We start from the raw sequence: 25,571 nt of genomic DNA on the forward strand, positions 1-25,571 counted from the left end.
GGCAATCACGCGATTCTGGGAGGGCCTGACTTGAGGCTCGCCAACACCAACGTTCAGGGTGGTTGCGTTGCGGCTGTGTCTGCTCCATGGCACATCTAGAGACCCGAGGAAAGACGATCCCTCTCCCGCCCCCCACCCCGTGGAGAGAGACACATTCTTAATTTCAAGTCAAGTGACAACTCCTGGGCTTGAAGTTAAGCCTGAAAGGAAAGTCTGTAGGAGTGGAGGTTAATTCAAAGGCTGCAGATATCGTGCAAAAATCCAGATTTTTTTGTAAACATCTAGATTTTTCAAATGCTGGAGCAGTACATGCTAATGTGGGGCAAGCTCCCTGCAACAGATTGCATTTACGTGCAAAACGTCTCGTTTCCCGCCTTTTGTTTTTGTTGCTGCTGCAAAAGTCCTGTGAATGGTTAAATATCCTGCCGTGGCAAAGTAAATTAGAGGTCTTTGCTCAATAAAACTCCATCTTTGTCGGTTTGCTGTAGCTGCGTGGCTCTGGCTCGGACTGGGGGAAGGAAGCAGTAAAGTTCTTGCAGAGCGAGCAGATGAGAGCGTTTTACAGCGCAGTAAACGGGCGCTGGGTTTGCGGCAAGAAAGCTTCGCTGAGACTGACCTCTCCGGGGCTTGCTCTGAGAGCTGGCGCAGAGCAATTATTTTTGGTCCAAGGATCTTCGTGGCTTTTTCTAGATTTTGATAAAGTTAGAGATCTCTCTGGCCTGGTGCAGACGGCTCGGTGGCAGTCTTGCTTCCCTGCGTGTATGTGCTCTCCCAAGAGCACACCCCCACGCGCTCCTGCGCCGCCACAGCGTTTGTCCTGAGCAAACACCAGCGAGGTTTCCTGACCCTGAGGCTTCCCTTTCTGGAGCACTCGGCATCCAGGAGTGAGAAGAGGTTGGAGGGCCTGGGGAGTTTGCTGGCAGAGCTTTCCTCTTCTCTGAGAGGTGGCAGTGACCCCGCAGGACAGGGACCTCCTGGTCATCTCCCTTTGGTGCAGCTGAAGGTGATGGAGCTTCTGGCTCTGTCACGTCCTCCCCAAATTGCCACATAGGGACACGGGGGCCTAGCAAGGCACAGTGCCAGATAACCCCCACTCCTCTGCGTGCCCTTTACTGCCCACACCCCGCGGCATTTGGGCATGGAGCACGTTAAGCCTCGCTAGCGCCCGGGCCTCACCGGGGGCAGGCACTGGCTGCTGCAGGGGCGAACGGCTCGGTGGATCTGCTCTTTCGTTCCCCTCCTAGGCTGAAGCCAGAAAAATGCCATTTGCGCTGTGGAAAGGACTCGGCCGGGGTGACCTGTCTGTGCTGTTGAGTTCAGTTTGTATCCGCTGAGCATCCAGCCCAGCAGAACGGGCTGCTGCTGCTTTATTCCCCATTAGCAGTAACGACCTTGGGCTATTTAGCTCCAACCAGAGCCACACAAATGCTGCCGCGTCGCTCCGAGCTGCTTCGCAGCCTGTCTGGAGCCAGTGGCGACCCGGGTCTGTGGGGCTGCTGATCTCTGCCAGGCCGTTACAGGAATCAGCCGCGCGGCGTGTCGAGCCCAGTGGCTCAACCGGCCGGGCACGTGACCCAAGGGCTGGTGGGAGGGTGTCACCGGTCCAAAACCAGGCAGCGCTCTCCTGGGAAGGGGCAGGAAACACCGGCTCCCGCATGCCCCTGCCGGACTGGCAGCTCGCACCGAGCGCCGTAGCCGAGCGCGTTTGCAGTGCTTATGGGGCATAATCTGTTGTCACTGAAGCCGATGGCAAATTCCGTACTCTCTGCAGCCGACGATAAATAGATCTTTTGAAGGTTGTAATTTCTCGTTTAACCGATGCCAGTTGCAAATACTTTGTGCTGAGGAATAACCCCTTCGTGCCAAATAAAATACAGTGGAAGTCTGTGGCATGTTTTTCAGCGTATTGTTAGTTACAGCCCTCCTGACAGAGCACATTCTATGCCGAAGATAAATGCTTGTGCGGCTCTTGCCAACTTATGTCCAAAAGGGCTTTTCTTGGATGTCCTCTTCTCTGTGGAAAATGCTTTTCTGTTTTTCCAGCAAACATTTAACGAGCTGTGTTTAAAAGAAAAAGAGGACCTATTTCAGGATCAGACAGTTCGGCGTTAGGAGTGCTCTCCTAGATGGATTTGGGGCTCTTGGGATGCTCTGATCTTTGTTACACCAAGCTGCAGAGCAATAGTCTTTGCGTCGCGGTTTGCATGTTCCGGGAGCGGCGTGGGGATTGTGTTACCCCCCGCAGCACCGCTCCGTGCTCTCTCTCATGCGCAGGGGCTCCCAGCTGGCCCTCCCGAGAAAACCCAGTCTCTGAAGGCTGCAGGTACGCACGCAGCTGTTGTCACGCATCTGGGACCTTGGATTTCGGAGCTAGGATCTCGACATTTCTAGCTGAATGCAGTTTCGGTGACGAGGGAGCCCGGAGAGCTGGTGCGAGCGGGCTGGGATGTGGCGCCGGTCGGAGGACGTGCCGGCGGGGATGCAGGCTGGCGCTGGCAGGGGGCCGTGGCCTGGGAGCGGGTGCTGCCCCGGCTTCTTGGCTGGCTTCGCGGGCCTGGGAACCGCGGCTTGGCATTTCTGCTGGCGCTTTCAGAGCGCGGATGCGACCTGGGATTGGCAGGAGGAGGCTGCCGCGTTGTCTGGTCGGCTCCGTTACGTAGAGGGGCCGCAGCCCGTGGCAAGGGTGGGTTTCCACCTGCATGCCTCGCTGCTGCTTTTACTCCCTCGATGGAGGGGCTCAGCAGAGACTTCCTCAGGGAAGTTGAAGACCCCGAGGTTTTTGTGAGCAGACGGGAGCAGCTGAGCTTTCTTGCCCAGGGATGGGGCAAATTCAGAAGTCCCCTCGAGGGAGGCAGTCGGTGGAGAGAACAGCAAGCTGATCCCATAGCCGCTTTTGTCTAAATTGAACCCAACATCCAGCCCCAGGGCGATGGGTTAATAACTCTCGGAGGCTGCGGGAACCCGCTGCACCGGCACGGCACCGCTCTGTGGGGCCCTGTGCGAGCAGTGCCGCTGGGAGCCCGCGCTGCACGGCTGCTGCTGGGGCTGGCGCCGAGGGGACGAGCCGGGGCCGCTAAGCTACCTCCTACCTTGTCTTGGGGGAAACCTCACCGCAGTGGGGTCGTGGGTGTGCAGCAGCCATGACGGGTGCCCTCACACCTTTCCTTAGAGCATCACTGACCTAAAATACGCTAACCTGCCGTCATTTGTGAAGCAAAATCCACAGCGTCTCGGCAAAGGATTAAGAGCAGAGCCAGCATCAATGTGGAGACTCATCGTTAACACAGGTAACGGCCAGGAAATGTGTTGTGCGATACCCATGAATGTACCACCTGGTGTTCGTGAGAGTAGCTGAAGTGCAATAGTTGCTGTGTTACCTTCATACAACATACTTACAGTGCTCTAATCACTTGATGTTAATTTATTCTCTGAGTTGCAAAGCTGAGCAGCGTGACTGGCATGACTGTAACGTAAATGCATCCCGCTCCTGATGTGTTTTGCTTTCTGTTAGCGCCCTGGTAAGTATGGGGCTACTAGACATGTTATGGACAAATCGATTGGCATACTCCTTCCTCAAAGAGTGGGACCTGCAAACAGGCGGGACAGGCAAAGCAAGGAAGGAAATGGAGGCCCCGAGGCCCAGACTGGCTTGCTCAGAGTTAGAAAGCTGGAGCCAGAGACTTTCCCTGACTGCTGAAGCCCAACCTGCTCCTCTGTCGGCTGTCCCCAGCTTTGGGTTTGTGCTGCTTTTGTTGCCATCTCCCAAAGCTTTTCCGATGAATACGGCTTCACTGAGAGCTGGGAGCATGGTGTAGGCTCCAGGGAAATGACTCTGGCAGAGGCCTCGTGAAGTCATCTAGTCAATCCAGCTTTTCCCCAGGGAAAGATCAAATTTGCACATGCTGTTCAACCTACGCCATTCCTAACAGATGTTCCTCTACCTCATTTTAAGGACCTCTAGTGATGGAGAAATCTTCTGCATAAATATAATCTAATGACCCCCATGAACTTGAATCTTGTGAAAGGTCCCTTACTGATTTCAGGAGACCTTGATCTGGAGCAAAAGCCCTCGTTCTGCAGTTCCTCAGGAGTCATTAGAGAGTCATTGGAGTCATTTGGAGAGGGACTGGAGTGGGATGGTTTTAAATCTGCACTTAAATATTGTGTTGAATGGGGCCCTGAGACTGGACATGATCAGGGTGACATCTTTCTATTTATCTGGAAATACCATTTTTTTCCCAATGAAAAACATGACCTGGATCCTAGTGGTTTTGTTCAATTGTTTTTTATTATTTGGATAACATTTTTCCAAGATCACATTGCAATTCATATTCAAATATCAACAGATTTTTGGCTCAAAAATACTTTTTACTAGACTTATTTCATTCACTTTAATTGTTAGTAAAAATAGACATAATGAAATAACAAGGAAATGTTGATTTTGCCAGAGGGTCGATCAAAAAATTGTAAGATGTTCTCTTGGGGAAAAAAATCTTAAAAATTTCTCATTAAAAGTAATTGGCATTTCCGGACATGACTGACACGAGAAAGACTGAAAAAATGCCCATCCTAACAGGCTGAGGGACAGGAATTTGCTTTAACAGGCATTATACTAGAAGGATGCAGCACTGCAAACTCAGCAGCACCGCTTTGCCAACGTGTCTAGACAGCCCATCTCCATGGGGGAGAGAGAGGCTTATTTCTTGGACCCACTCCATCTTTGGCTGCTCCGATGAGAGAGGACCACTTAATGGTCTCCTTTATTGATGGAGACTTTGCATCCAAGCTTAGGGTTTGTGCTGAGCTTGCCCAGCCGTTATTGTGTGACGACCGACCGTCTGCGTGAAATGACTTGTGCTCCTACAGCTGGTAGGATACCAGGGTTGGAGCAGGGAGATAGGGCACAGCATGGGTGGGTAGTTGTGTTTCTCTGACTGTGTCACTTTGGGGGAGCTGCTAAATCATTCATTGGTTCAACATACTTCTGCATATGTGAAGGCACCAGACATGATTCATTTTTAGAGCCTTTAAGAAGGCTTAAGTTCTGCGAAATTGTGCTAGAAAGGCAACATCCATCTGCTAGCCCTGCTCCAGACTGGAAGCAGTGCTTTATGGCTGAGATATCCTGTGTCTCCTTTCAGATCCCCTAAATCATCTTGTCCTCCAGGTAGAGTATCTGACATTTCAGCCTGATTAAGGGCAGCAATAGGCAAATATCTGATAATATATTCATCACCTGGAGGCAAAGATTATTACTCAGTATTAGGGAGTGTCAATTCCAACATATCACTCATCTGACCCAATTCGCAGGAGTTCTGACAACAATTATTCTGCCTGCTCTACTGGGAATTGTTCTTTTCAAACTGCAGTGAACTTTGTGGAAATACAGAGGTTTCCATTTTTCATCCGTTTGATTTAAAATCTCTAGATGATTGTTCGACTTTGGCAGGGAACCATTCAAAATACATTCCAAAATATTCACCATTCCAGAAGGCTAAGAAACATAAGATGTAGCAATTTATTAGCTAATGTGAAATGCATTCGCCGTACAGAAGGGGCTACGGATGGAGGTGGGTCAGAGTCCGATTTCTCTTTGCATCACTAGAAGGCCAGAGAATTGCACTTGAGCCCGCGGAGCTGCCTGGTCGCTGCGCCTGCACACATGAACACTCAATTTGTCTTATTCGTTGTCTCGTTTTGCCAAGTGTTGCTACGTTGCACAAAAGGCTCCCAGCAGAACGCAGCAGCCGCCTTCTCCCTCCTCCTTGTCCCCTCACCTTTGGGCGCTGACTTGACTCTCCCAGACCAGGAGAGAAAAAATGGAGTTATGTTTCGAAATGGCTCTAAGCGCTCTAATCCCTTCAGCTCTCGTAGCCATGCGGGATATAAAGGCCCTTTATCCCACACCCCTGGAATGCGTTCCCTGTCTGGATGCTCGGCTCTTGGAAGAGACAGGTGGCCTGGATGCTAACAGCCAGGCTCAAGTTCTGTTATTTCTGGATCTCGTATGCCATCATTTTTCCAGTTGTGATCAAGAGGGACCCATAAAATGCATTAGTGGTTAAGATCTGGATTTCTAAGTGAAGCTCTGCGAGAGCCTCCAGTCTGATTTGTGCGTTACTTGGTAGGGGTGGTGGCAGCGGTGGCTCAGTTTGGTCAAAATACATTTGTTCTTGGATGCTAATGAAAGGGAAACGCAGCCTTTGGTGAGCTGGTTTCAATATTCTTGCTTTTGTTTGTGTTTTCCCTTCTCTCATAGCAAGCAGTTGACACCCTACTTTTCTAGCACAGTCAATCCTAGACTTCAGCAGCAACCATAGCAAGTACTGTCATGTGAGGTGAGCTGGAATCTGCCGGGCCATGAATCTTCAAGGCCTCCCCATTTCAGCTGTAAACAGATGAAATATCTATTGAGAGTCATGTTTCTGTTTACCAGCAGGGCCAGCTGGCATGTGCATCACACAGGTCATTGTCTGTGTGTTCACACAGGTCCCGCGTACAAAAAACACGTCAAAGTGAATTTCCAGATCCAGCTGGGATAGGGCTATTCAATAATGACACTTCTCAGCAGCACAGTGGGCCTCTGCAGGGACCTAAACAAGCAAAGACATTCATGAGTCAGGTCAGCTTGAGTCAATCTTTCCCGGTGCGGGCGGGAGGTTTCTGGGTAACATTCGCAGACTCTTGCGGCTGCCACAGTATTTGGAAATAAGCCATTTGAAAAGTCCGAAATGCCAAGTGGTTCGTTTGCAACATATGTATGGACTGAAAAAATTCCCCCAAAAGAAGCCCTTTCCTGCCTTGGCAAGACCATTTTTTTTACACATATCTGCTTTGTGCAAAAACGTCTCTAATCTTCCGCATTATCCACAGCTGATGTCTGTATGGATTTTTTTCTTTTTTTGTTATTTTTAGTTACAAGAGACACTTTTTCAAAGGGAGTGTTGCACAGAGTTTAGGTGTGTTTTCAGTGGTTAGAAGGGAGGACTGCGATGTCCCAGCTTCATGCCAGCTAGCCAATGCATCCTTCTAGCAAACATTAACGGGGGGCTCAGCAGTGCTGAACGCGTGGCCTCGAAGAGAATGGGGTCTGAAGCGGTTTCAGCCTGCTTTGGCATCAGGGACCTCTCTGAGGGCTGGAGAGACCTTGGAAGAACCGAGCCCCCTCGGGCTGGAGTAACTAGAGTATTGTCAGTGCTGTGATCCTGCCTCCACTGTATCCCATTAACCCATGGCCTAAGCACCCGATACCAGCTTATTTTAGCTCTCTCCCAAAGACTTCCCCCTATGGAAGGGATCCAGATCCTCCCCACACTTTGTCCCCACGATGAGGGAGTGTCTCTAATACATTCTGTATTTTGTTGCTGATGTATTTTTCCAACAGCTTGGCATCAAGGGGCGTGTTGTCCCGTGAAACCTGAGGTGTAGGTGCCAAACGTTTGTAATTCGTGTCCAGCTATAGGTCTGTGGGTCATCTTTAGGTACACTAAGTAAATCCAACAGGGAAGAAGGTGGAAATAATACTGGGTGCCTTTTTGCATAATATGTAAGCCTAGGGAACTCACTGCAGCAGAATATGAATGAAGAAAATATACCTGTCCTTACCTAACTGTCATTATAATTCATTGCCACTTTCTTTGAGGCAGCGGTAGTATCCAGATGGAGTAGGGATATTGGCCTAGCTGGTACACTGGTCTGCTCCTGTGTGAGAAGTCCTCAATGCCTAGTCAAGCTAAGGGCGTTTTTGACTCTCTCAAGAAGTAAGAATACTCTCAAACAGTTCTGCAAGTTTGGATATTCAGCATGTGCACAGTAGGGTTAAAAGGAGCAGTAATACACAGCTTTGGCTTTTCAAGCCTTTGCAGAAAGGACAAGAAAGGGTGCTTCAGAGGAGAGAAGAAAGAAGTTAGCTGGAAAGAACTAGAGCAGGGAAGGGCCAAGAGAGTAGAGAGGCAGCTTCAGAAACAGGAAAATACTGATGGAACAGGGTGGAGGTTAGCAAGTTTGATCTCAGCTACATGAATGCCATTCCTAAGATGAAACATCAGGAAACATGGCATGGGAAGGGGAACTGATGGGAAGAAGATGTGGGCGTTAGAAATCATACCAGAGATCTTGCAAAGGCGTGACTTTACAGATGTTCAACGGTGCCTAACACACAGATCCCAGCTCCTACTGAGAAATGAGTAAGGGGCTCTGAAGCCTGAGGTTCTCCAGCTCCCGGAGGAGGGTCTGGGCTTCGTGGGTGCCTTTGCTGCACCCCCTGCTCTCGTGGTCGCTCCAGCACCGACGGCCTGCCTTTGACAGGGAGAAGTGCCGGGCTAAGAGGCCCAGACCCATTCTGGATATGATAATTTTGGGTCCTGCGAGAGGAACTGTGGGCGGATTAGCTAGAGGAGCTCTGTGATAACATCGCTGGCCCTCTGTCACATGTCCAATGCCTTAGCGGTGTTGGGCTACGCTAACGAGGGAAGTGCGGGAGGCTGCAGCGCTGTTGGCTCCTGCCTGCTCCCTTGCCGGGTAAATCCACCCCGCTGGCTCGCAGCCATGGGGTGGTGGTTTGGTCTCTGTCAGTTACAAAGTGCAGTCTCACAGAACATGATTTGCCGCTGGCAGGCTTTTAAAATATGTGTTTGCTTTTGATTATGTGTTTTTTTTTTAAATTAATTTTCCAAGGATCAATGTGGTAATGCATATAAAAATTACAATATGTAAAACAAAGTATAAAAGCATACAAGGAATTCCAAACACATAACATACTGTGCCTTGGAGCTTATGAGATCCATACAGCACTTACTGTATTATGGGAACGCTCTGACCCCAAGACCCAGCAGAAAGGCTTGTTAGAAAAGCAGGACTAAGCCATGTGCCTTCTGAGCCGTAGGATGCCCAGAAGGAAAACCCTAGCGAATATAAAAGCCGTGTTGTTACAACAGAACTCAGATTTGTCTGTGGGATCTGGGGAGACTTTCTATGGCTTTCTACCAACTTCTGCAGAAGGATGTATACTTTTGCCCCCGCAAATGTTGTTGTTTTCCCAGTAATTAACACTTAATGTCATGTATTTCCAGGGAGAATCTCTGGCTTTTCATTGGATCAGAATTACTTTTTTGGTCCAATGTCATGATTCCTACCAGCTCCAGCATGCAGGAGAGTTAGCGTGATTGAGGAAGACACGTCTTAGCCGTTACAACGGCCCATGTGCACTGCTGGTTCCCACCAAAAGAGGGGTAGAGCGCCGCAGCTGAAACTGTGCCAAGAAAGAGTTTTGTCTTTTATCTGCCATGGGATATGTCTCGTAGCGGCTAGGGAGGAGCTCGTGCAGAGCTGCCTGTCTGCGCGTCGCGCAGCACCGCTGGGGAGCGGAGCAGGACCTGGCCCCAGCCCTGCGTCGGTCCTTGGGGTGAGGGACCCCCAACAAGGCAGCGCGGAGCACTGGGGTGCCTTTGCACTCAGGGCCCTGCAGCGCCAGGCAAGGGGTGTCGACACATCTGAAAACTTGTTTTTAGGGGCTCAGGAGCATCTGAACGCTCTGCCCTAGGAAGGCAATGACCTCCAGGCTGCGATCCCGCAGACCGTGCCTTGAAATCCACCTGGAAATGCCCTCAGGGGCCCCCTCGCTTGCACCGGGCAGGTCTGCGTGACCGCCGGGCTCGGGGGAAGGCGGCGAGGTTTCACAGTTAGTGCTGGGGAAGCCAAGGTTATAACAGGCTTCAGCGAACTCCTCCGGTCTGGCAGGCGGAGCGGCGTTCAAGAGGAGCTCCTAGACACGCTATCCATGCAAAAGCTATTCACAACTCGGTAATGATATGTAATTGTTTGTATGCGGTCAGCTAAAATTTACCCTGATAGGTTCCACATTGCAGACACTTCGGAGAGGAGCTGCTGTAATCCCGCGGGTAAATCTGAAAAGACATACGCTTTTCTATTTAATATTAAATCTCAGTTTTTGTATGAAAAATTCAGTATCTCCTTTCTGAAGTCCCACACTCCATGCATAAAATGTTTTTTGAGCGTGTGGAAAAAGTAAAGGTAAACCTGATTAGTTTATGAGATAACTAAAAATAAAGGTGTTTAAAAAAATTGGCTTTTTTTTCCCCCCTGTGTTCCTAGTGATCTGAACAAAAACGGAGCTTCAGATACCTGAATTTTCCATATAATTGAAATAAATTGAAGTCTTGTGCCCAGATGGTGCAGAAAAGTCAAGCAAACACCAAAAGGTTAGAAGATGGCTCAGCCGGTGTTACGTGATGGGAGAAATATGATAGTTCCAAAATTTATTTAATCTGACCTGTAATCATAAACACCAAACTGCTGTTACTGCAACTGCATAACTAGGCTTGGTATCACCACTCGTTAGGGTGAGTTCGAGTATGTGACTTAATCAGCATTTCATACCTTAATGTGTTTGGATTTCTTTCAAGTATAATCTTTGCTCCGTATTTCCTGCATTTGTGATGCTTGGTTTAGGGTAATTATAACGTCGCCGTGTAGGGTTTTTGCACCCTGAAGCTAAACCTTATTTCCGTTTGAAAATACATTTGTGCATGTGAATGTGTATAAAATGGAGTTTGTGCTCTGCTGGGAGCATTTAGGGAGATGCTTCAGGTAGGTCTGAGCAGAAAACCTTGTCTGCGTGGGTCGCCTTGCCGCTCGTCTTTCCGTGCTCACATCTGGCAAAGGCTTTTTCGGTGGTGGGGTTGCTGGGAGAAGGGCTCATGCTGACCGGGGGGAAGGTGTCCTTCCAAGTGATACTTGGGAAGGAAGCAGCAAAAGCAGTGATCACCCTGGCCGTCCAGCCCTGACAGACACGAAAAACAAGCCGCGGGATAATGGCAATGAGAGGATTATTTTCCCTTCTTTGCCAAAGTGAGAGGCTTTGGTTGGCGACTGTCCCACGTGCCTTATTTAGAGAAAGGTTTTCAGGTGGGAAGGTGGGTTTCCAGGTTGAGACGGTCCCTTTTGGGGTTACGTTGGCAGCCTCCGCTCAGGCTGGTCTCGGTGCTCCGGACGTTGCTTCTCGCCTTTGGAGGAGGCTGCTGCTGCCTCCCGCGTCGCGGGGTGAGCGGTGGTGCAGGAGGAGAGAGCCCTGGCTCTCCGGCACGACCGGCTCGTCTCCCGCCTCCGGCGCGGAAAGAAAGTCGCTTGTGGGGCCCATCCAAAACTGGCGAATTGGCTTTGATTAAAAGTTTCGGGTTTTGCTGGTTTACGTTGGCCACACTGCACTTACACCTAAAGAGCTGCAGTATTTTGGAGGGATATAACAAATCGAAAGCAAAGCAAGGCGCGAGTAAAACTGTGGACCAGGAGCCTGCAAAGAGCTATAATTGTCCGGGTGGCTGCTTGGGAGAGGAGACTTTTGGAAATATTTATATTTAAACTCCTTAAAATTTAGCCTTAAACCAAAGAAAAGAATTTTCTTCTCCCCTCTCTTCTCCCTTTTCCCTTCTTTCTCCCCACTCTGAAGCATTTCTGAGGGGAGCAGTGGGCTTTTTTTTTTTGGTTTGCAGAGTTTTTTAATTTAAAAGTTTTTAGTTGGTAGATTTTTTTGTCTGTGAAACAGATTTGTTTTGCTTTTCTTTCTGCCTTGAGATTCAAACCTTAGCAGTACCTTCTTATTTTGAGGGCTGTGATTAGATGTGATTCCTTATTTTGTTCCTGGAATTCTTTTCCAGTTTTCAGCTTATATAACTGATGTGACAAATCTTTCCTGCCGTAACCGTATGTGATATTGTGGTTGAATATCTCTTTCCCTCACTTAATTAAATTCAATTGCTTACTTTCAATTCAGATCTGATTAATGTGCTACAATAGCTGGTTTTGGACCCATGTTTAATAGAACTGGTCAAAACTTTTCAAAACTGCCCACACAATGTAAATTCCATCTGGAAATCTGTTTTTGTTCTGATTTGGAATGAAAGCAACTATGTACAAACATTCCTGCAAACTGGAAATCCAAAATATGTTGTGGTTACAGATTTTGGTGGAAAAAATATTGATCTTGTAACTTATATGCAGGCATTTAAAGCTTTTAAGCTCTGAAGTCTGTTTTGTTTTATAACGCATTATGTTTTCAATGCGGCATCCCAACGGGAGCCATCCAGTGATATCCCCGTACTAGTCACGGACCCTGGGACAGCTGCTATATAATAAGGAACCTGGATCAGCTTGTCCACAAGTGCTGATCTGCCCCACTGCGAGAGGAGACATGACGAGCAAGAAAAACAAAAGGCAGGACACTTCAAGCTGTATCATCCAGGAACAATTAAAAAGGCTCTGGTGTGTCCTAGAAGCGCTTTTGGGTATGACACCAGAACTTGCATGTCATGAGTGAATATAGAAATAATGCGGGAAACACACCAATGTGGAAACAGGAAACACGATCCTCAAATCAAGCATGCAATGTTGAGATTTTGAAATGAAATTCCCAGATTTTCCAGTGCAGGATTCCTGGAAGGAGGACATGCGTTAAGATCTCTCTTGGGGGAAAGTGTTTGCAAGCAGCACAGCTTTTAAGAATAGTGTTTATAATAAAATATTTCTGATTAAAAACAGTGTCAATGAAAGACTTCTGAACCATCTAAATGTTTTAGAGATATTTTCCTTTTCTCTCGATTTCTGCTGACTCCAGTCACTAGTGCTGTCAACCTTATTTAGAAATACCATTTTTCAGTGTTCAGTGCTGTTTCCTGATAAAGAAATAATGGCAGAAAAAATACCATGCTGACATACTGAAGGCTGCCCATGACTGCTGTGGCCAAGGTGACATTTGCAGGCACGCAGGATTTAGGTGGTTACATTCCCTTGTTAGTAGTTATTTTTAATCAACACATGGCATGTATTCTTGGCAAAATGCAAGACTTTCAGTAGGGCTGATCAACCCAGCTGAGCTCTGGGCTAATACAGCTATTTTGCTTTTGCTACCCAAGTGACTCCTGTAGACATTTGGACCGAACTGTGTTGTGCTGTCCCAGATGTGCCATGAAAAGAGATCTCAAAATCCCTGCCCCCCTTTCTCGGGCTGTCTCCAGCCAGCTACGTCCTGTAAAGGGGGTGACTCACGTCCTTGCTCCATGCCAGCCGATGGCGGAGGTGATTTAGCCAACGGTGACCTGAACATGAGTCACTGGAATGCAGCGATTGCCTGCAACTTTCCGCTTCTTGGCCCTTCTATTTTTGGGTCCGGCAATTATGAGGTGAGCTGTGAATCACTGGTGTCTCACTTTACTCTGGGAGGAAACCAAGCAACTTGTGTTAACGTGCTTGGCAAGAAGGACTCTTGTTCTCTAGCGTTTTACAGGTCTTGGCCTTTCTTCTCGCTCCCCAAAGCTCTGTGTTTGCAGTTCCTCATGTTTAACCATCGCACAGGAACTGAGCAGTGGCCAGACGGCCTCAGGCTCATGCTCCTTCCAGCCCTGTGTCTTGCTGCAGATGGGAACTGATGCTTCAGAGGCCTGGAGGGGATTCCCAAGAGATCCCGAAGGCTTTTATTTATTTGTTTGTCCTTGAGAAGAGCTTGGTCCACGTGGCAGGATTTAGATCAGAAAATAACATCAAATGGATAACTCGAAGGAGGACAAAGACCTATGTTGACATTGACATTTATGGGAGCTGATCTTGCGACATTTCTGCTATTCAAAGGACTGATCATGCCCTGAGGCTTATTCCTCGCTGTTTGCTTTGCTGTGTGGTGCACAGCAGCACAACTACATCAGAACTCTCCAGCAGAGCTAGGGGGGAATCACTGGCCCAAAAAATCACCTTTTCGTAAAGGTCTTCATGATGAGTCAAGAGTGGCACACAGAGGAGTTTTATGCTTTTACGTGAGATGGACCCTGTCGTGACGCCAGACTCTCCAGCAGGTGGAAAAGTTCTGCGCAAATAGCAGTTAAATCCCATCCCTCTGTTTTACAGCTTCTCTTTGTACAACCTGAGCAAGATGACTTGAGAGATTCACCTGCAGCCTGATTTTAATGCACCAGAATTCCTTCGCGCGTTTGTTTTTCTTGCACATCCTGCCTCTGCAAGTCCCTTCCCATTTCAGCTTTACGATTCAAAGTGCCTCTTTAAAACTAATCCCCAAACACTTCCTCTCACATACAAGAAAACTGAGGGCATATTTTTGTGTCCAGGAATTCCCAGGCTGGAAAGAAATCTGTTGGGGATTGTCAGGCTGTTTGAGAAGGAGAGGGGATGGAGGAACTGTAAACTGCAGGAATTTGAAAAACCTACTTTAATTTAAGAGGAATGTCCTTTTGTTCCCAAATGGGTGGGCCTAGATCCAAAGGCATTCAGGTGCAGTAACCATTACCAGATGGGCTATGAAAAGCAACGCAAACAGGTGGTCAGGACAACAACTGTAGACTTTAATTTCCTTGTCAGCTTCTCTGTGGCTTATGTCGCCTCTCGAGAGCATGAGGATAAGGGGAACTGTCATATTTCTATATGACAAAAGCAATGACTGTCGAGGGGTCATTCTGTAACTGTAGATAGTGCGTGAAGCTGTTAGACTCTTAAGTGGTGAGACTGTCATCTGGTCTAATATGCATACTAGGTAGCATGAATACATGATCACTAGCATGTACATTTTATAGAGATAAATAATATGTATAGAGAGATATAATATATTTGAATGTGTATTGATCTGTATATCGTTTCAGATCCTCCCAGGTATAACTCCTGTTCCTGCACATAAGGCAGCAGGACCGCACTGACCCCCCAGCCTGGGGCTGTGCCGGGCATATGTAGGCGCTTTGAAGGCTGGGGTTTACAAGAGCATTCAAAGCCTTGATGGTTTTGGTGACACTCTGCATACATGTACAGCTAAGTGAATGATTATGGCTCAGACAACTGGCAACCCCCTTTCTCTCTGCCCCAGTCGAACAGGCTGTTGTAGGTGTGTGTTGTCAGGCACCTGCGCATGGCCCTGATGTTGGTGCTTGCTTTGCTCAAGCCCATTCCCGTTCCCAGGGGAATGGCAGGAGACAGGAGGCTCCCGAGAGGGCTGGAAGGGGCAGCGTCTCAGGCTGGCTCGCGGACCCCTGGGAAACTCTTTCCATCCCCAGCTTCTTCCATGCAAGGGGCCTTCCTTCTCATAGCTTTAAAGAGTTGGTTTGTGTTTAGTCTGTTCAGACAGAAAATGCCCTGAAGGGAATGACGATGAAACCAACTTTTTTCCATTTCAGTATTGTGCTGGAAAATTTCCTGCTCCTTCACATGTGTAAAGGTGGCTGATTTTTCCTAAAATCTGGAGAGTGGAGCATGTAAAAAGGGATGAATTCAAGCCAACGGCGTACCAGTCCTGCAGCCTGAACAGGACTGTTTTACTAATGCAGCTATGGCATTGCAAAGGCTCTTACAGGACGGTGCCTTGCTCTCTGCTTTCTTTGGACGTGGTCTTACACCGTAATTTAAGTGTTTGCTGTGCTGATCCATGTAGATGATCAAACCCCTAGAGCCATCACTCACTGCTTGTCAGCATCTGCTGATGCCATGCATTAATAGCTCCATCGCTGCTGCTATACTGGAATGTGCAACAGCAGTGAGAAAAGGAGAGATGGTGCAGAGCGGGTATGCGCCACAGCCAGGAAAGCCACTTCAGAGTTATCTCGGCACTGATGTTACTCCAGTGACTTCAGGCTCAGGCAGTAATGATGACTACAAGCATGCAGACATACTGATTTATCGCCAGACCAAGTACAAGCCAGGCACAAACCAAGGCATGCCCTCATGGGATGCACAGCTTGTTGTTCACCACCTTGCTGGCCAGGCAAGGCAAGGGGTTCCTGTAGTGTACGCGATGGTTCTCCAGTCTGCAATCCCCACCGTGCTTGTGCTCAGTCTCTCCCTTACAGGGCTTTTTCTTCCCAAAGGCAATGCTATTCATATGCAGCTGACTGTATTTCGGTGTCCTTGGCTTGGGAGCATACGAGTGAAAGTGGCTTTTGTGCTTGCCTCTTGTTTGCCTCAGTATCACTCACACTTCATTTCCAGTCTGACTCCTCTTTGTTCGTGGCTCCTCACCTCTGCCTGAACTGATGTCTTTTGGTGTGGATGTGGGGAGGATAAGAGAATACAGTTCTCATTTGAGCCAAATGGAGTTACGTACAGAGAATGGCATTACCTTGGCTATAATCAAGCCTAGTGTAATAGCTGTTTCCTTACACTGACTATCTGCAGACAGGCCGGCATACCTTGATGCAGTCAGTAAGAGCTGGCGCAGGAGTCGTGGTCACCCCTGAAAGCTGTATTGTGTCCCTGTAAGTGCAGTCCTTGGAAATGTAAAGCCCAAAGAACAAGAGTTCATGATTCTTCACGGTCAGGAAAGATTTCTAGCATTGTAGGAAATGGGAGATATGTTTTGGACTTTTTCATTTGTTTTTAGAGATAAAGAAACTGAGACATTGATAGAGTTGGCCCAAGTCTTAAGTTGTTGAACTGGGAAGTGAATGCTTGGGTCAACACACTTCCTACCTCCTTGTTACATGGGGACTAACATTATGCGGTTAAAGGGCAAACCAGTTCCTCCAGTCCATACTTCCTGATGAAGACTGGAGAGAGCAGACAGCAGTGTAGTGAAGACTGTGACAGGTCTCTGACTGAAGGGTGGCATGGGGAGGTTGATTGGGTCTGTGGGCATGTGCAGTGAGTGTGATTCTTCATTTGTGTCAAGCATCCCTTGCAAATAGTGCTGTCAGTGAACCTGGGCTGAAGACCCAGCATGTTAAGCCCATACGCTTGTTGCGTGTGTAAAAGATGTGTATATGTAGAATGAGGAACGGGGGCAAGGAAGTAGCAGAAGGCTCTTCCCAAAAAGTGGTCCAGAAAAGATTTAAAACCTCCCTGAGGTAGCTAAACCCGTAGGGGCAACTTCTGGGCATGTTTAGTTTGCAAATCAAAGGTGCAGATGCAGCATGAGTAAGCTATAGCTTTGCTGATAACAGGGATCTGGTGAGAAAGTGGAGATCTGAACAAGGGAGGATCACCATGAGGTGTCTGTATGAATGCATGGGTAGCTGAGTCCAGCTGAAATGAACCTAGATTTGGGTAAGGTGTGAATTTCAAGTGGATCAAATTAAATGTGCTATCCTGGGGTCAGCCCATCCATTCCAGCATAAATCCTCGGGAAAAGCAAGTACTGAGCACGCCAAGGTCAGCCAGGCCTGAGACTCTCAGAGGATGAATGAGCAGAAGTGAGGAGACACCAGGGAGCCATATCAGGGATCTTCTGGAGATGGGAAAACAGAGAGGACAGTGGCATACTGGAAGCTTTGTTCGTCTGCCCCAGTACTTCTTGATGTTCACACCATTTTTCTCTGCAGGCCCATTTGACCATGGACTCTGCAGAGCACAGAGGACAGGGAAGGAAGGTCTGGTCAAGAAAAGCTGTACATTCTTATACATGTATGCACTGATAGGAAGAAAGTTGGCTTTAAAGTCTTGCTCCAGGATTTTGGTGTTATATTTCATCTATAGATCAAAGAGCTGCAGAGATGAGCGGGGCTAAAAGATGCATGCTAGCCCTTGTCTGTAGCTCTGTCAGGGTCCTTGTTGGACCTTGTGTCCAGTTCATGCATCTCTGGCTAAAAGCATGAGGTAGTTTGTGGTTAAGGTGTGGTGTTGACATTGTGCAAGCCCTTTCCTATACTCAACGAGCTCCATCCTAAAACCATTGAGGTCATTCACCCCCTTGTCGTGAGCTCTTTAATTTTCCAGCCTTTCACCTCTGCAATTGTCTCTTCTAGATGATCAGCTGAACTCAGAAGAGAAGAAGAAAAGAAAGCAGAGAAGGAACAGGACTACCTTCAACAGCAGCCAGCTCCAGGCATTAGAGAGGGTTTTTGAGAGGACACATTACCCTGATGCCTTTGTACGGGAAGACCTTGCACGCAGAGTCAACCTCACTGAAGCAAGGGTTCAGGTAATTCCCCATAGCTTATGTCCAAGCACACCTCACCTTGGTGCTGTCATCAGGCCATTTCAGTATGGTAAGAGAGGTCGTCATGGTCTGCATGACACACTGGGGTGACCAAGCTTCTGGGCCACCCTGTACTGCAGTCCCAAGCATGACATGCCTTGAGAAGGAGGGCTGCCTGGCCTGGTCTGCCACCATGCATTACATCTGCCCTTTCAGATGTGTTCATGGGGTCCCCTGGAGGCCAAGATGTTGTCTGTGGCCTGGGTGTCCTGGGCTGAGGCTGCGTACACTGTCTCGAGCTTCACAGCTCTTAGCTTGCAAGCCTGCACTTCCTGGTGTGGCACAGTATAAAAGCAGATGGGGGAACATGCTGAGTTGTACAGCACTCCCAGACCTTGCTACTTATAGCGAGCACTAACGTAAGTCCTACAGGGACCTCACTGAGTCTGTTCCTTGTGCAAGGGCTTTGTTAGGACAGAGATATGTGTTGTCTTGTCATTACAGTTTTCAATGACAGACGTGCCATAGCAACCTGCTTTTGCAGAGTCCCATCTTGCCAAGAGGGGCTGAAGTGATATGGTGAAAGGGCAAGTGTCACAGCAGAGCTGTTGTGACGGCTGGTGGGTCTGTGTGCTCCCCATCCCAGGTGTGGTTCCAGAACCGGAGAGCAAAGTTTCGCCGGAACGAGAGGGCCATGCTGGCCAGCAAGAACGCCTCTCTGCTCAAATCCTACTCAGGGGACGTGACCGCTGTGGAGCAGCCCATAGTACCTCGCCCAGCTCCGAGACCCACCGACTATCTCTCCTGGGGTACTGCCTCGCCTTACAGGTGAGTGAATAACCCCTCTTGGGCTGGCCAGCTTCCCCGGGCCTTGTCTGGCTGCTGCTTTCAGGATGACCTGACAGTACCCTCTGTGGGAATGCCTCCGACAATCTAGGTTACCTGTAGTTCCTCCCCTGTGCCCAGGCTTTCAGATATGTCTGTGCCTTCCTCATTCCAGCTTGGGGCAGGGGAGACTTTCCGGCATAAGATATAGCAGCCTGAGAATGGCTCTGAGATGCATCTGCTTGTAACTGCTCTAATGGGCTGCTTATATTCGCATGGGATAACTGGAGGGTACAGTGATCTGATTACTCCACTGGTCTTTCCTTACCTTATTCCCATGCTATCCCACCCGAGCTCACTGCCAAGCTTGCAAGGTGGGGTTGGTACAGCATCATTGTGGCTCCCCCGGCCTTGGATCCATAGGAGGTTGTGGCTGCTTTTGTGGTGGTATCTCTCTGCAGTTCAGGAAGTATTGAAAGAGGACTAGGACTAGGTAGAAGTACATGAAAGCAGAAGGGCACTTTCTTCCCTAATGAATCCAGTTTAAAGTTAGAAATAAACATTTTCATAGATACATATCCGAGGGGGGAGTGATGGCAGAGTACCTTGAGAGACTCGGCCACCAGGCAGTGACTGGAAGAGGGCCTGGAGAGGCAGCTCTGTGCTGTTTGCTAGAGCACAGGTACGTGTGTGACCAAGTTGTGCCATTGTGCTGTGGTTGGCCAGCAGTGAGGACCAGGTGTGCCTGGGTGGCAAACTGGGGTTCAACATCCATCTTCTGTGGCCACCATTGCTTGAGGGGTGGTGGTAAAGGACTGCTTGGTAAGAAATGCAGATACTGCAACCTCAGTCTGCTCAAAGGAGCTGCCCCATCCACAACCAGCAGGCACTGGGTGTGGATGCAGATCCACAGGATGTGTTGGTTTGTGGGGAGCCAGCTGACTTGTGGGCAGTTAAAAGTGAGGTTGGTGGGTATTTTTTAGCACAGTGGCCTCATTGTTGGTCAGGACCTCAGAGACCCTGGCTGGGTTTCTTCCTGTTCAGCTGTCTCAGTCACAGGCAACTTCCCACTGTCTACCAGGAGCTGCACCAGGCCAGGGGCCTCTCTCCCTCAGTCACTTTGGCCCCCTTCTCTCACTCCAAACTTTGTTTGTGCAGTGAGGTCTGCAAAGATGTGGCCTCCCTTGTAGTTGGTTGCTTTAGCTCCGTGGGATCATCCTCTTCCACATGTAACTCCAGAAGAAAGAGAGTCCTAAGTTCACCCACTCCACATACTACAAAGGATGCTTTTGATGACTACCAGTTTGGTCTTAGATTTGTCCTTTGGATTTTATCTGAGAACTGCTGTCTAGCAAAGCCCCCCTTTTAGGGCTAAGGCTTTCTCCCTGTGAAGTGCTCCTTGGTGTTGTGTCCTAGGCAGGAGCAGGGGTGATGAGGAGTTCAGGGGAGACAAGTGCAGCTACTAACTCCTTCCCCACCCCGCTAAGACTGCTCTGGTCACAGTACCAGATCCCTGCTGAACGCTTGTGGCTTATTTCTACCTCTCACACTTTTAAAAATAGATCGTCCCTCCCAAGATGTTGTTTACACGAGGGGCTTCATAACGGCTTCTAGGAGAAGACCCTGCAAAGGTAACTTCCAGGGGCACACTGGGAAGGGCTGTCTGGGGCTGCTCTGGGCAACAAGAAGCCCAAGGCGGCTGGAACATGCGAACGAGGAGAGAAGGAGAGAAGGGAAAGCCTTAGGGACAATTTTTTCCCCTGGAGGTGGGGGGCCAGGCCTGGCTCTGCCTGTCTGCTGGTGTGGAGAGGCTTCCCTGTCCTGGCATGCTGTTCAGAGCAGTACAGCTGACAGCAACAGGGAGCACAGGGGCACACACAGCCTTGGCTCTCGAGGGGGAACGCACCCCTTTACCCAAGTATGTCTAGTGCCCCAAGGCCCAGCACATGTGCACAAGTGCACTTTAATGGAAATGGGTTTAAGCCAAGACCTTTCAGCAAAGACATTTGCAGCTTAAAGCCATTGCCGCAGCTTAAAGCCATTGCCACTGGCTGATATGCCAGGGTGGACTGTCTTCTTCCCACTGCCCATGCGATGGGGTTGAGAGGCACTGGCAGAGGAGCAGAGCAGCTGGTTTCAGCAACGTGGGGTGGTTAGGACCCTTGGACACATTATGCCTCTCCAGGCTTCAGCCCGAGTTGCAGGAATGATGGTCTAGTCTTGTATTACTGCTCTAGCCAAGAGGTTAAAAACACAGGTAAACTGAGGCAGGTGCTTAAGTGGCTTGATCATGGCTGCAGATAAGCTCAGTAGCAAGGTCAGAAATAAAACTAGCAATCATATTTATGTTAATGGGCACTCGGGCCAGGTTTCCACTGAGTCATTTAGGCTTTGAATTGAGTAGGGTTGTTGGACACTTGGTGATAAATAACTCTGCAGACCGTTTGCAGGGCCCCTGCTCCCTCCCCATCTCCTCAGACCTGCCTCACAACCCTCTGATTAACGGTTACTCTGTGATAGGGTTGAGGGCACGTCTGACATCTGCGTGGCTATTGCTGTTATTGTTAGATTGGGGGGAAAGTTTTCAATCAGTGTGTTTATTCTCCAAATACATTCAGCCGCAGGTCAACCAAAGCTATTTGCAGATCTGTGCCACATAGATAGCCAAGTAGATACTATTATTTTTTTGAAGTTGAAATGTTTTGGTTAGACGTTTTTTAGTAAAGGTTCCTAAGAAAACAAAGCTCGCAGTCATGCTGTCAGCCTGCACTTCCCACTCTAACAACCTCTGACTCCATGGGCCATTGAAAACCATATTTGCAAGAAGGATTTTAGGTCTCAAAAACATGATGTTCCTCTGTGTTTCATGAAAATAGGCAGCTGAGTAGAAGAAAGAGACTCTTTGTGCCTGAACAGAGTGGAGAGGGCTGCAGGGCAATCTCAACCCTTATTAGACACTGGAGAATCTCTGGGCCAATCCCTCAAGCCATAACAATGCTTGGAGACAGCCTGCATGGGCGCTGCTCCTTGTGGAATAACTTGCTAAAACACAGCATTTCTGTAGATTTTTTGTTCAGTAGAGTTTTCATTGTCTACCAGTAATTTTCCCCCCAGCTTTTCCTGGCTAAGAGCAGCAGGCTCCCTGTAGTTTTATACCAGACTTGGGCAGTGGTAATGCCTGGGTTTTGGAAGAAAGAAAAAAAAAAAAAAACCTTCTGGGAAGGGGAGAATGAGGAGGAAACCTGAACCTCAGTAAGGGAGATATCGGAGTAGTTGTAAATATAGCCAACACTTATGAACGTCAGCAAAGGGATGGGGACAATGTACACCCATGGCCAAAAGTTCCTATTTTACCTAGACTGGAGCATCCTTCAGGCTCTTCTCCCTTCTTCCTCCACAAAACGTGGGGGAGATGCACCCTATGGAAGCAGGTAGGAAGGGGTGCTCGGTGGCCACCAGCAATACACATCGTGAAACACATTGCAGCACACTTAGCACCACATTTTCCAGGCAGCAGTCTCTACTCGGGGGCTGCTGTAGCTGCGTGCTGGCTTCTTCTTTCTGAGAGAATGAAATTTCTTGGGTTCATCTGAAGGAATGAAGAAGAAAAGGATAAATATGTATTTTAAAGGATATATCTGTATCTTAATGTATGCATTTTAATGCCTATCCTCCATGCCCTTCCAATACCTGTCTGAGACTCTTGTCTCTGTGTCCTGAACGTTTGCTCTCCTGGGGGAGCTCCTGATGCTAGGCTGTAGGCCATCATTTCCATCGGTGTAGGCTGTCGTATTTCCACCAGCGCTGATGGAGACATGGCAGTTTCTGCCTCAAGAAATTCTTTTCCTTGATTTTAAAATGAGAAAATAGGAGTCCTATGGCCTAAGACAGGGGCTAGTAATAGCGGTCTCTGGATCTCCTGAAAGACTGAGGCTTCAGGCAGTGACGAACTGCATTTGAAATGCTGGCAGGGCAGTTCAGCCCTATGAAGTCAGCGATATCACTAGCGTTTTGGAACGAGCGAACACACCCACTGCCTGGAGCTTTGCGTGCAGCAAACGCCCACATCCCTCAAGGAAGATTTGCTGTTGTGAAGACTCTTCCAGTCATAGAGGTCAGCACTGTCGGGGGGAGCAGGGGGAAGCAAGCTCTCTCATTTCTTGTGCTGTGGGTGGAGGAGAGCTCTCTAGAGCCTTTCCCAGAGTCCCAGACATGAGCCACCCAGAAAGGCAGTTTGAAGAGTTTAGCACCACACCTGAGCTTTCGTCCAGGCCATTTGTGGTTTCCTCCTAAACACACTGGCTGATGTCTCTAGTTCACTCAGTGTTTTAAAATTGTTTTTGATCTGTGGGCCCACATATAAGAAAGGCAAGATAGGAGAGATTTTGCTTTTTGGGTGGGCAAGGGGATACTTGTCACCGAAGCCTGAGACACACAGGTTGAACAAGTGTTCTAGCTGGCTGGAAAGCAGATTTGCAAATTTTTGTTAGGATAAGAAAGGATTCTGACATCTTCACTCATCCTACACTGCCAAAAGTAATGTTTTTCACAAATAAAGACATGTTTTGAAGGCAGGAAAAATGTTTTGTTTTTCCCTTCAGCCTTTAAGGCATGTTCTACATGATCAGCTGAAGTTTTGAGGGAAGAACATGGAACTTTTCATTCCAAAATGCTGAAACAATGAAGCCTCACAATTGTTAAAGTGTTTTTTTCCCAGAGTGTTTCTCTAAAATAACGTGTTTCAGAAGTGACATGATTTCACAAACAGTGAAAATAAAAACTGTCCTCATCAAAAAGACATTTCTTCCAATAGAAATACTTTTAAGGACAATGCTGTATTTGGCAGGCTGGGCACTGTGACCTCATTGTAAACCCTTTGGATTAGAAAATCGGAAATGGAAATTTTCCTATTGATTTAAACCAACTTAGAGGTTGCCTATACCCGGGTAAGTGAGCTGAAGCAGAGAGATGTACTGGGATGTTAAATAAAAAGTTGCGGTAATGCCCTGCTCGTGTGAGAAACACGTCAGGCAGGCTCCGAAGCACGAGGGCTGCCCAGCCCCGCGGTGGCGCGAGTCTGCTCTCTGCCACGGCGCAAGCACTGACCTCTGACGTGATGTTTCTCTCTTTTTCTCTGCCCTGCAGCGCCATGGCCACCTACTCCGCCACGTGTACCAACGCCAGCCCTGCGCAGGGCATGAACATGGCCAACAGTATTGCCAACCTGAGACTGAAGGCAAAGGAATATAGTTTACAGAGGAATCAAGTGCCCACAGTCAATTAATGACTGGAGGCAGCTGCCTCGCAGAAGGAGAAAATACAACAGCACCCGTCCTGCTTCGCAATTTGTTTGTGCTGAAAGAAAAAGAAAAAAAAAACAAAAAAAGAAGAAAAAAGCCAACCCCCAACCCAGAACTGAACATTGGGACCAAAGCGGGAGCAAACCGAACCGCTCGTGAGTGACAAGGTTCCTCCTTCCTTTTGGGATAATGCCACCATTTTTTTTCTTGTTATTGTCAGGTTTATTGCTTCTGCTCAATATACTACGAGCTTCTTCAGTTAAGGACAGTCTCACCCTTGTTGTTTTCCGTTTTTGTATGGGACTGCAAAAAGAAACCGCTGCCAATTTCAGCCCGCGGTCACCTCCCTCCCTACATCATGCTGAGATGCAAAGCTTGCTCCTTCCTCCCCCTGCCCCAGCTCACCCTCGAAGAAGAAACTCTTCCATCACCGCTTTCCGATGTATCCACACGACCCATCATCCCCCCCGCGTCCCTTGTGCCATGGAGGCAGAGTTGTTATTGTCAGACTCCGATAAGCCCATCAGGGCAGCATGAAGGGATAGTCCTTTCCAGGTTGCCTGGACCAGTCTGATATGTGAGGAAGACCTCCATGGGCTTCGCAGCGCTTCATTGCTTTCTTGAGTATTCCCGGCCTTGCCACCTTGAAAAGCCAAAGAAGAGAGAAAAGCTAACGTGCGTGTGTGAGTGTGCGTGGGGGGGTGCAGTGGGGGGTTTGCTCTGTAGTGCCAAGAATAGGACTGTTAGGACACTCCTTTCTATGCCTTACAGTTTGTGCCACAGGGAAAGGTGTTGTCCAGATGCATTTGTTTTATATATACTGTATATATTTATATATATAAGATATACATGCAAGCTTGGTTGATGTTTTTTATTAAACAAAATAAAATCCATTGAAAATGTTTGGGATGTTTGTGCTGCATCCAGGTTTCTGGAGCCATGCATTGAAATGCCACCTTCAGGCCCTCTTACTCTTACCAGAGCTGTTCCCAGCACCTTTGGACAGTACTTGAAATGGCCAGCTCTTGTCTTCCCATGGGAAAACCCTAAAGTGGAGGTGGAGGGAGCCACGCTCCTTTGCAGATTTTCCCCCTGGGCATTTGCATCTTCATGGAATAAGGCAAGGGTCTCACCTGCCAGCCAGCTAGATCCATGTACCTCTTGGGAACACACAAGGATGTCCCCGTGGAAAGTCTCTGCTACCCCCTCTGAGAAAGGGTATTTCTTAGTATGGCGCATCCCACGCAAAGACCTTCTCTCCTGCCTGGCTCCCATTATAATGCCTAGTGAGACTTGTCTCGTCGCCTTAACTTCCCTCCTTTGCTTTCCCTAGTTGTTTCGCACTCCCCCTCTGGGGTCTGAAGAACTGGACCCCATGGACCTAGTATCCTTCTCTCTATGAAGAGTAGGTGAGATGCAACCCAAAAGGGTTTCTTCCGTGCAAGCATCCTGAGGAAATTATGATTTTTCATGTTGCTGGTGGTGCCTGACTCTTTCGGTTTGGGGGCATATTTATGCCAAGTAGTGCT

The 25,571-nt window shown here is 48.4% G+C and overlaps 1 protein-coding gene across 2 annotated transcripts in view; it reads left to right on the plus strand.

Annotated features, from left to right (window-relative positions):
- Positions 1–24,946, plus strand: part of PRRX1 (paired related homeobox 1) — a 44,277-nt gene extending 19,331 nt beyond the window's left edge. Inside the window, exons 2-5 of one of the 2 annotated variants that reach the window (XM_064515675.1) lie at positions 17,745–17,920; positions 18,564–18,745; positions 20,305–20,373; positions 23,888–24,020. In XM_064515675.1, the coding sequence (XP_064371745.1) occupies positions 17,745–17,920; positions 18,564–18,745; positions 20,305–20,356 (410 nt within the window). In that variant the 3' untranslated portion in view covers positions 20,357–20,373; positions 23,888–24,020. Of the gene's footprint in view, positions 1–17,744; positions 17,921–18,563; positions 18,746–20,304; positions 20,374–23,887 lie in introns of both variants that reach the window. The other variant, XM_064515674.1, reaches the window with a different exon arrangement.
- The last annotated feature ends 625 nt before the right edge of the window (positions 24,947–25,571 follow it).

This window comes from Dromaius novaehollandiae, chromosome 8 (genome assembly GCF_036370855.1).
Source record: "Dromaius novaehollandiae isolate bDroNov1 chromosome 8, bDroNov1.hap1, whole genome shotgun sequence".
NCBI classification, from domain to species: Eukaryota; Metazoa; Chordata; class Aves; order Casuariiformes; family Dromaiidae; genus Dromaius; species Dromaius novaehollandiae.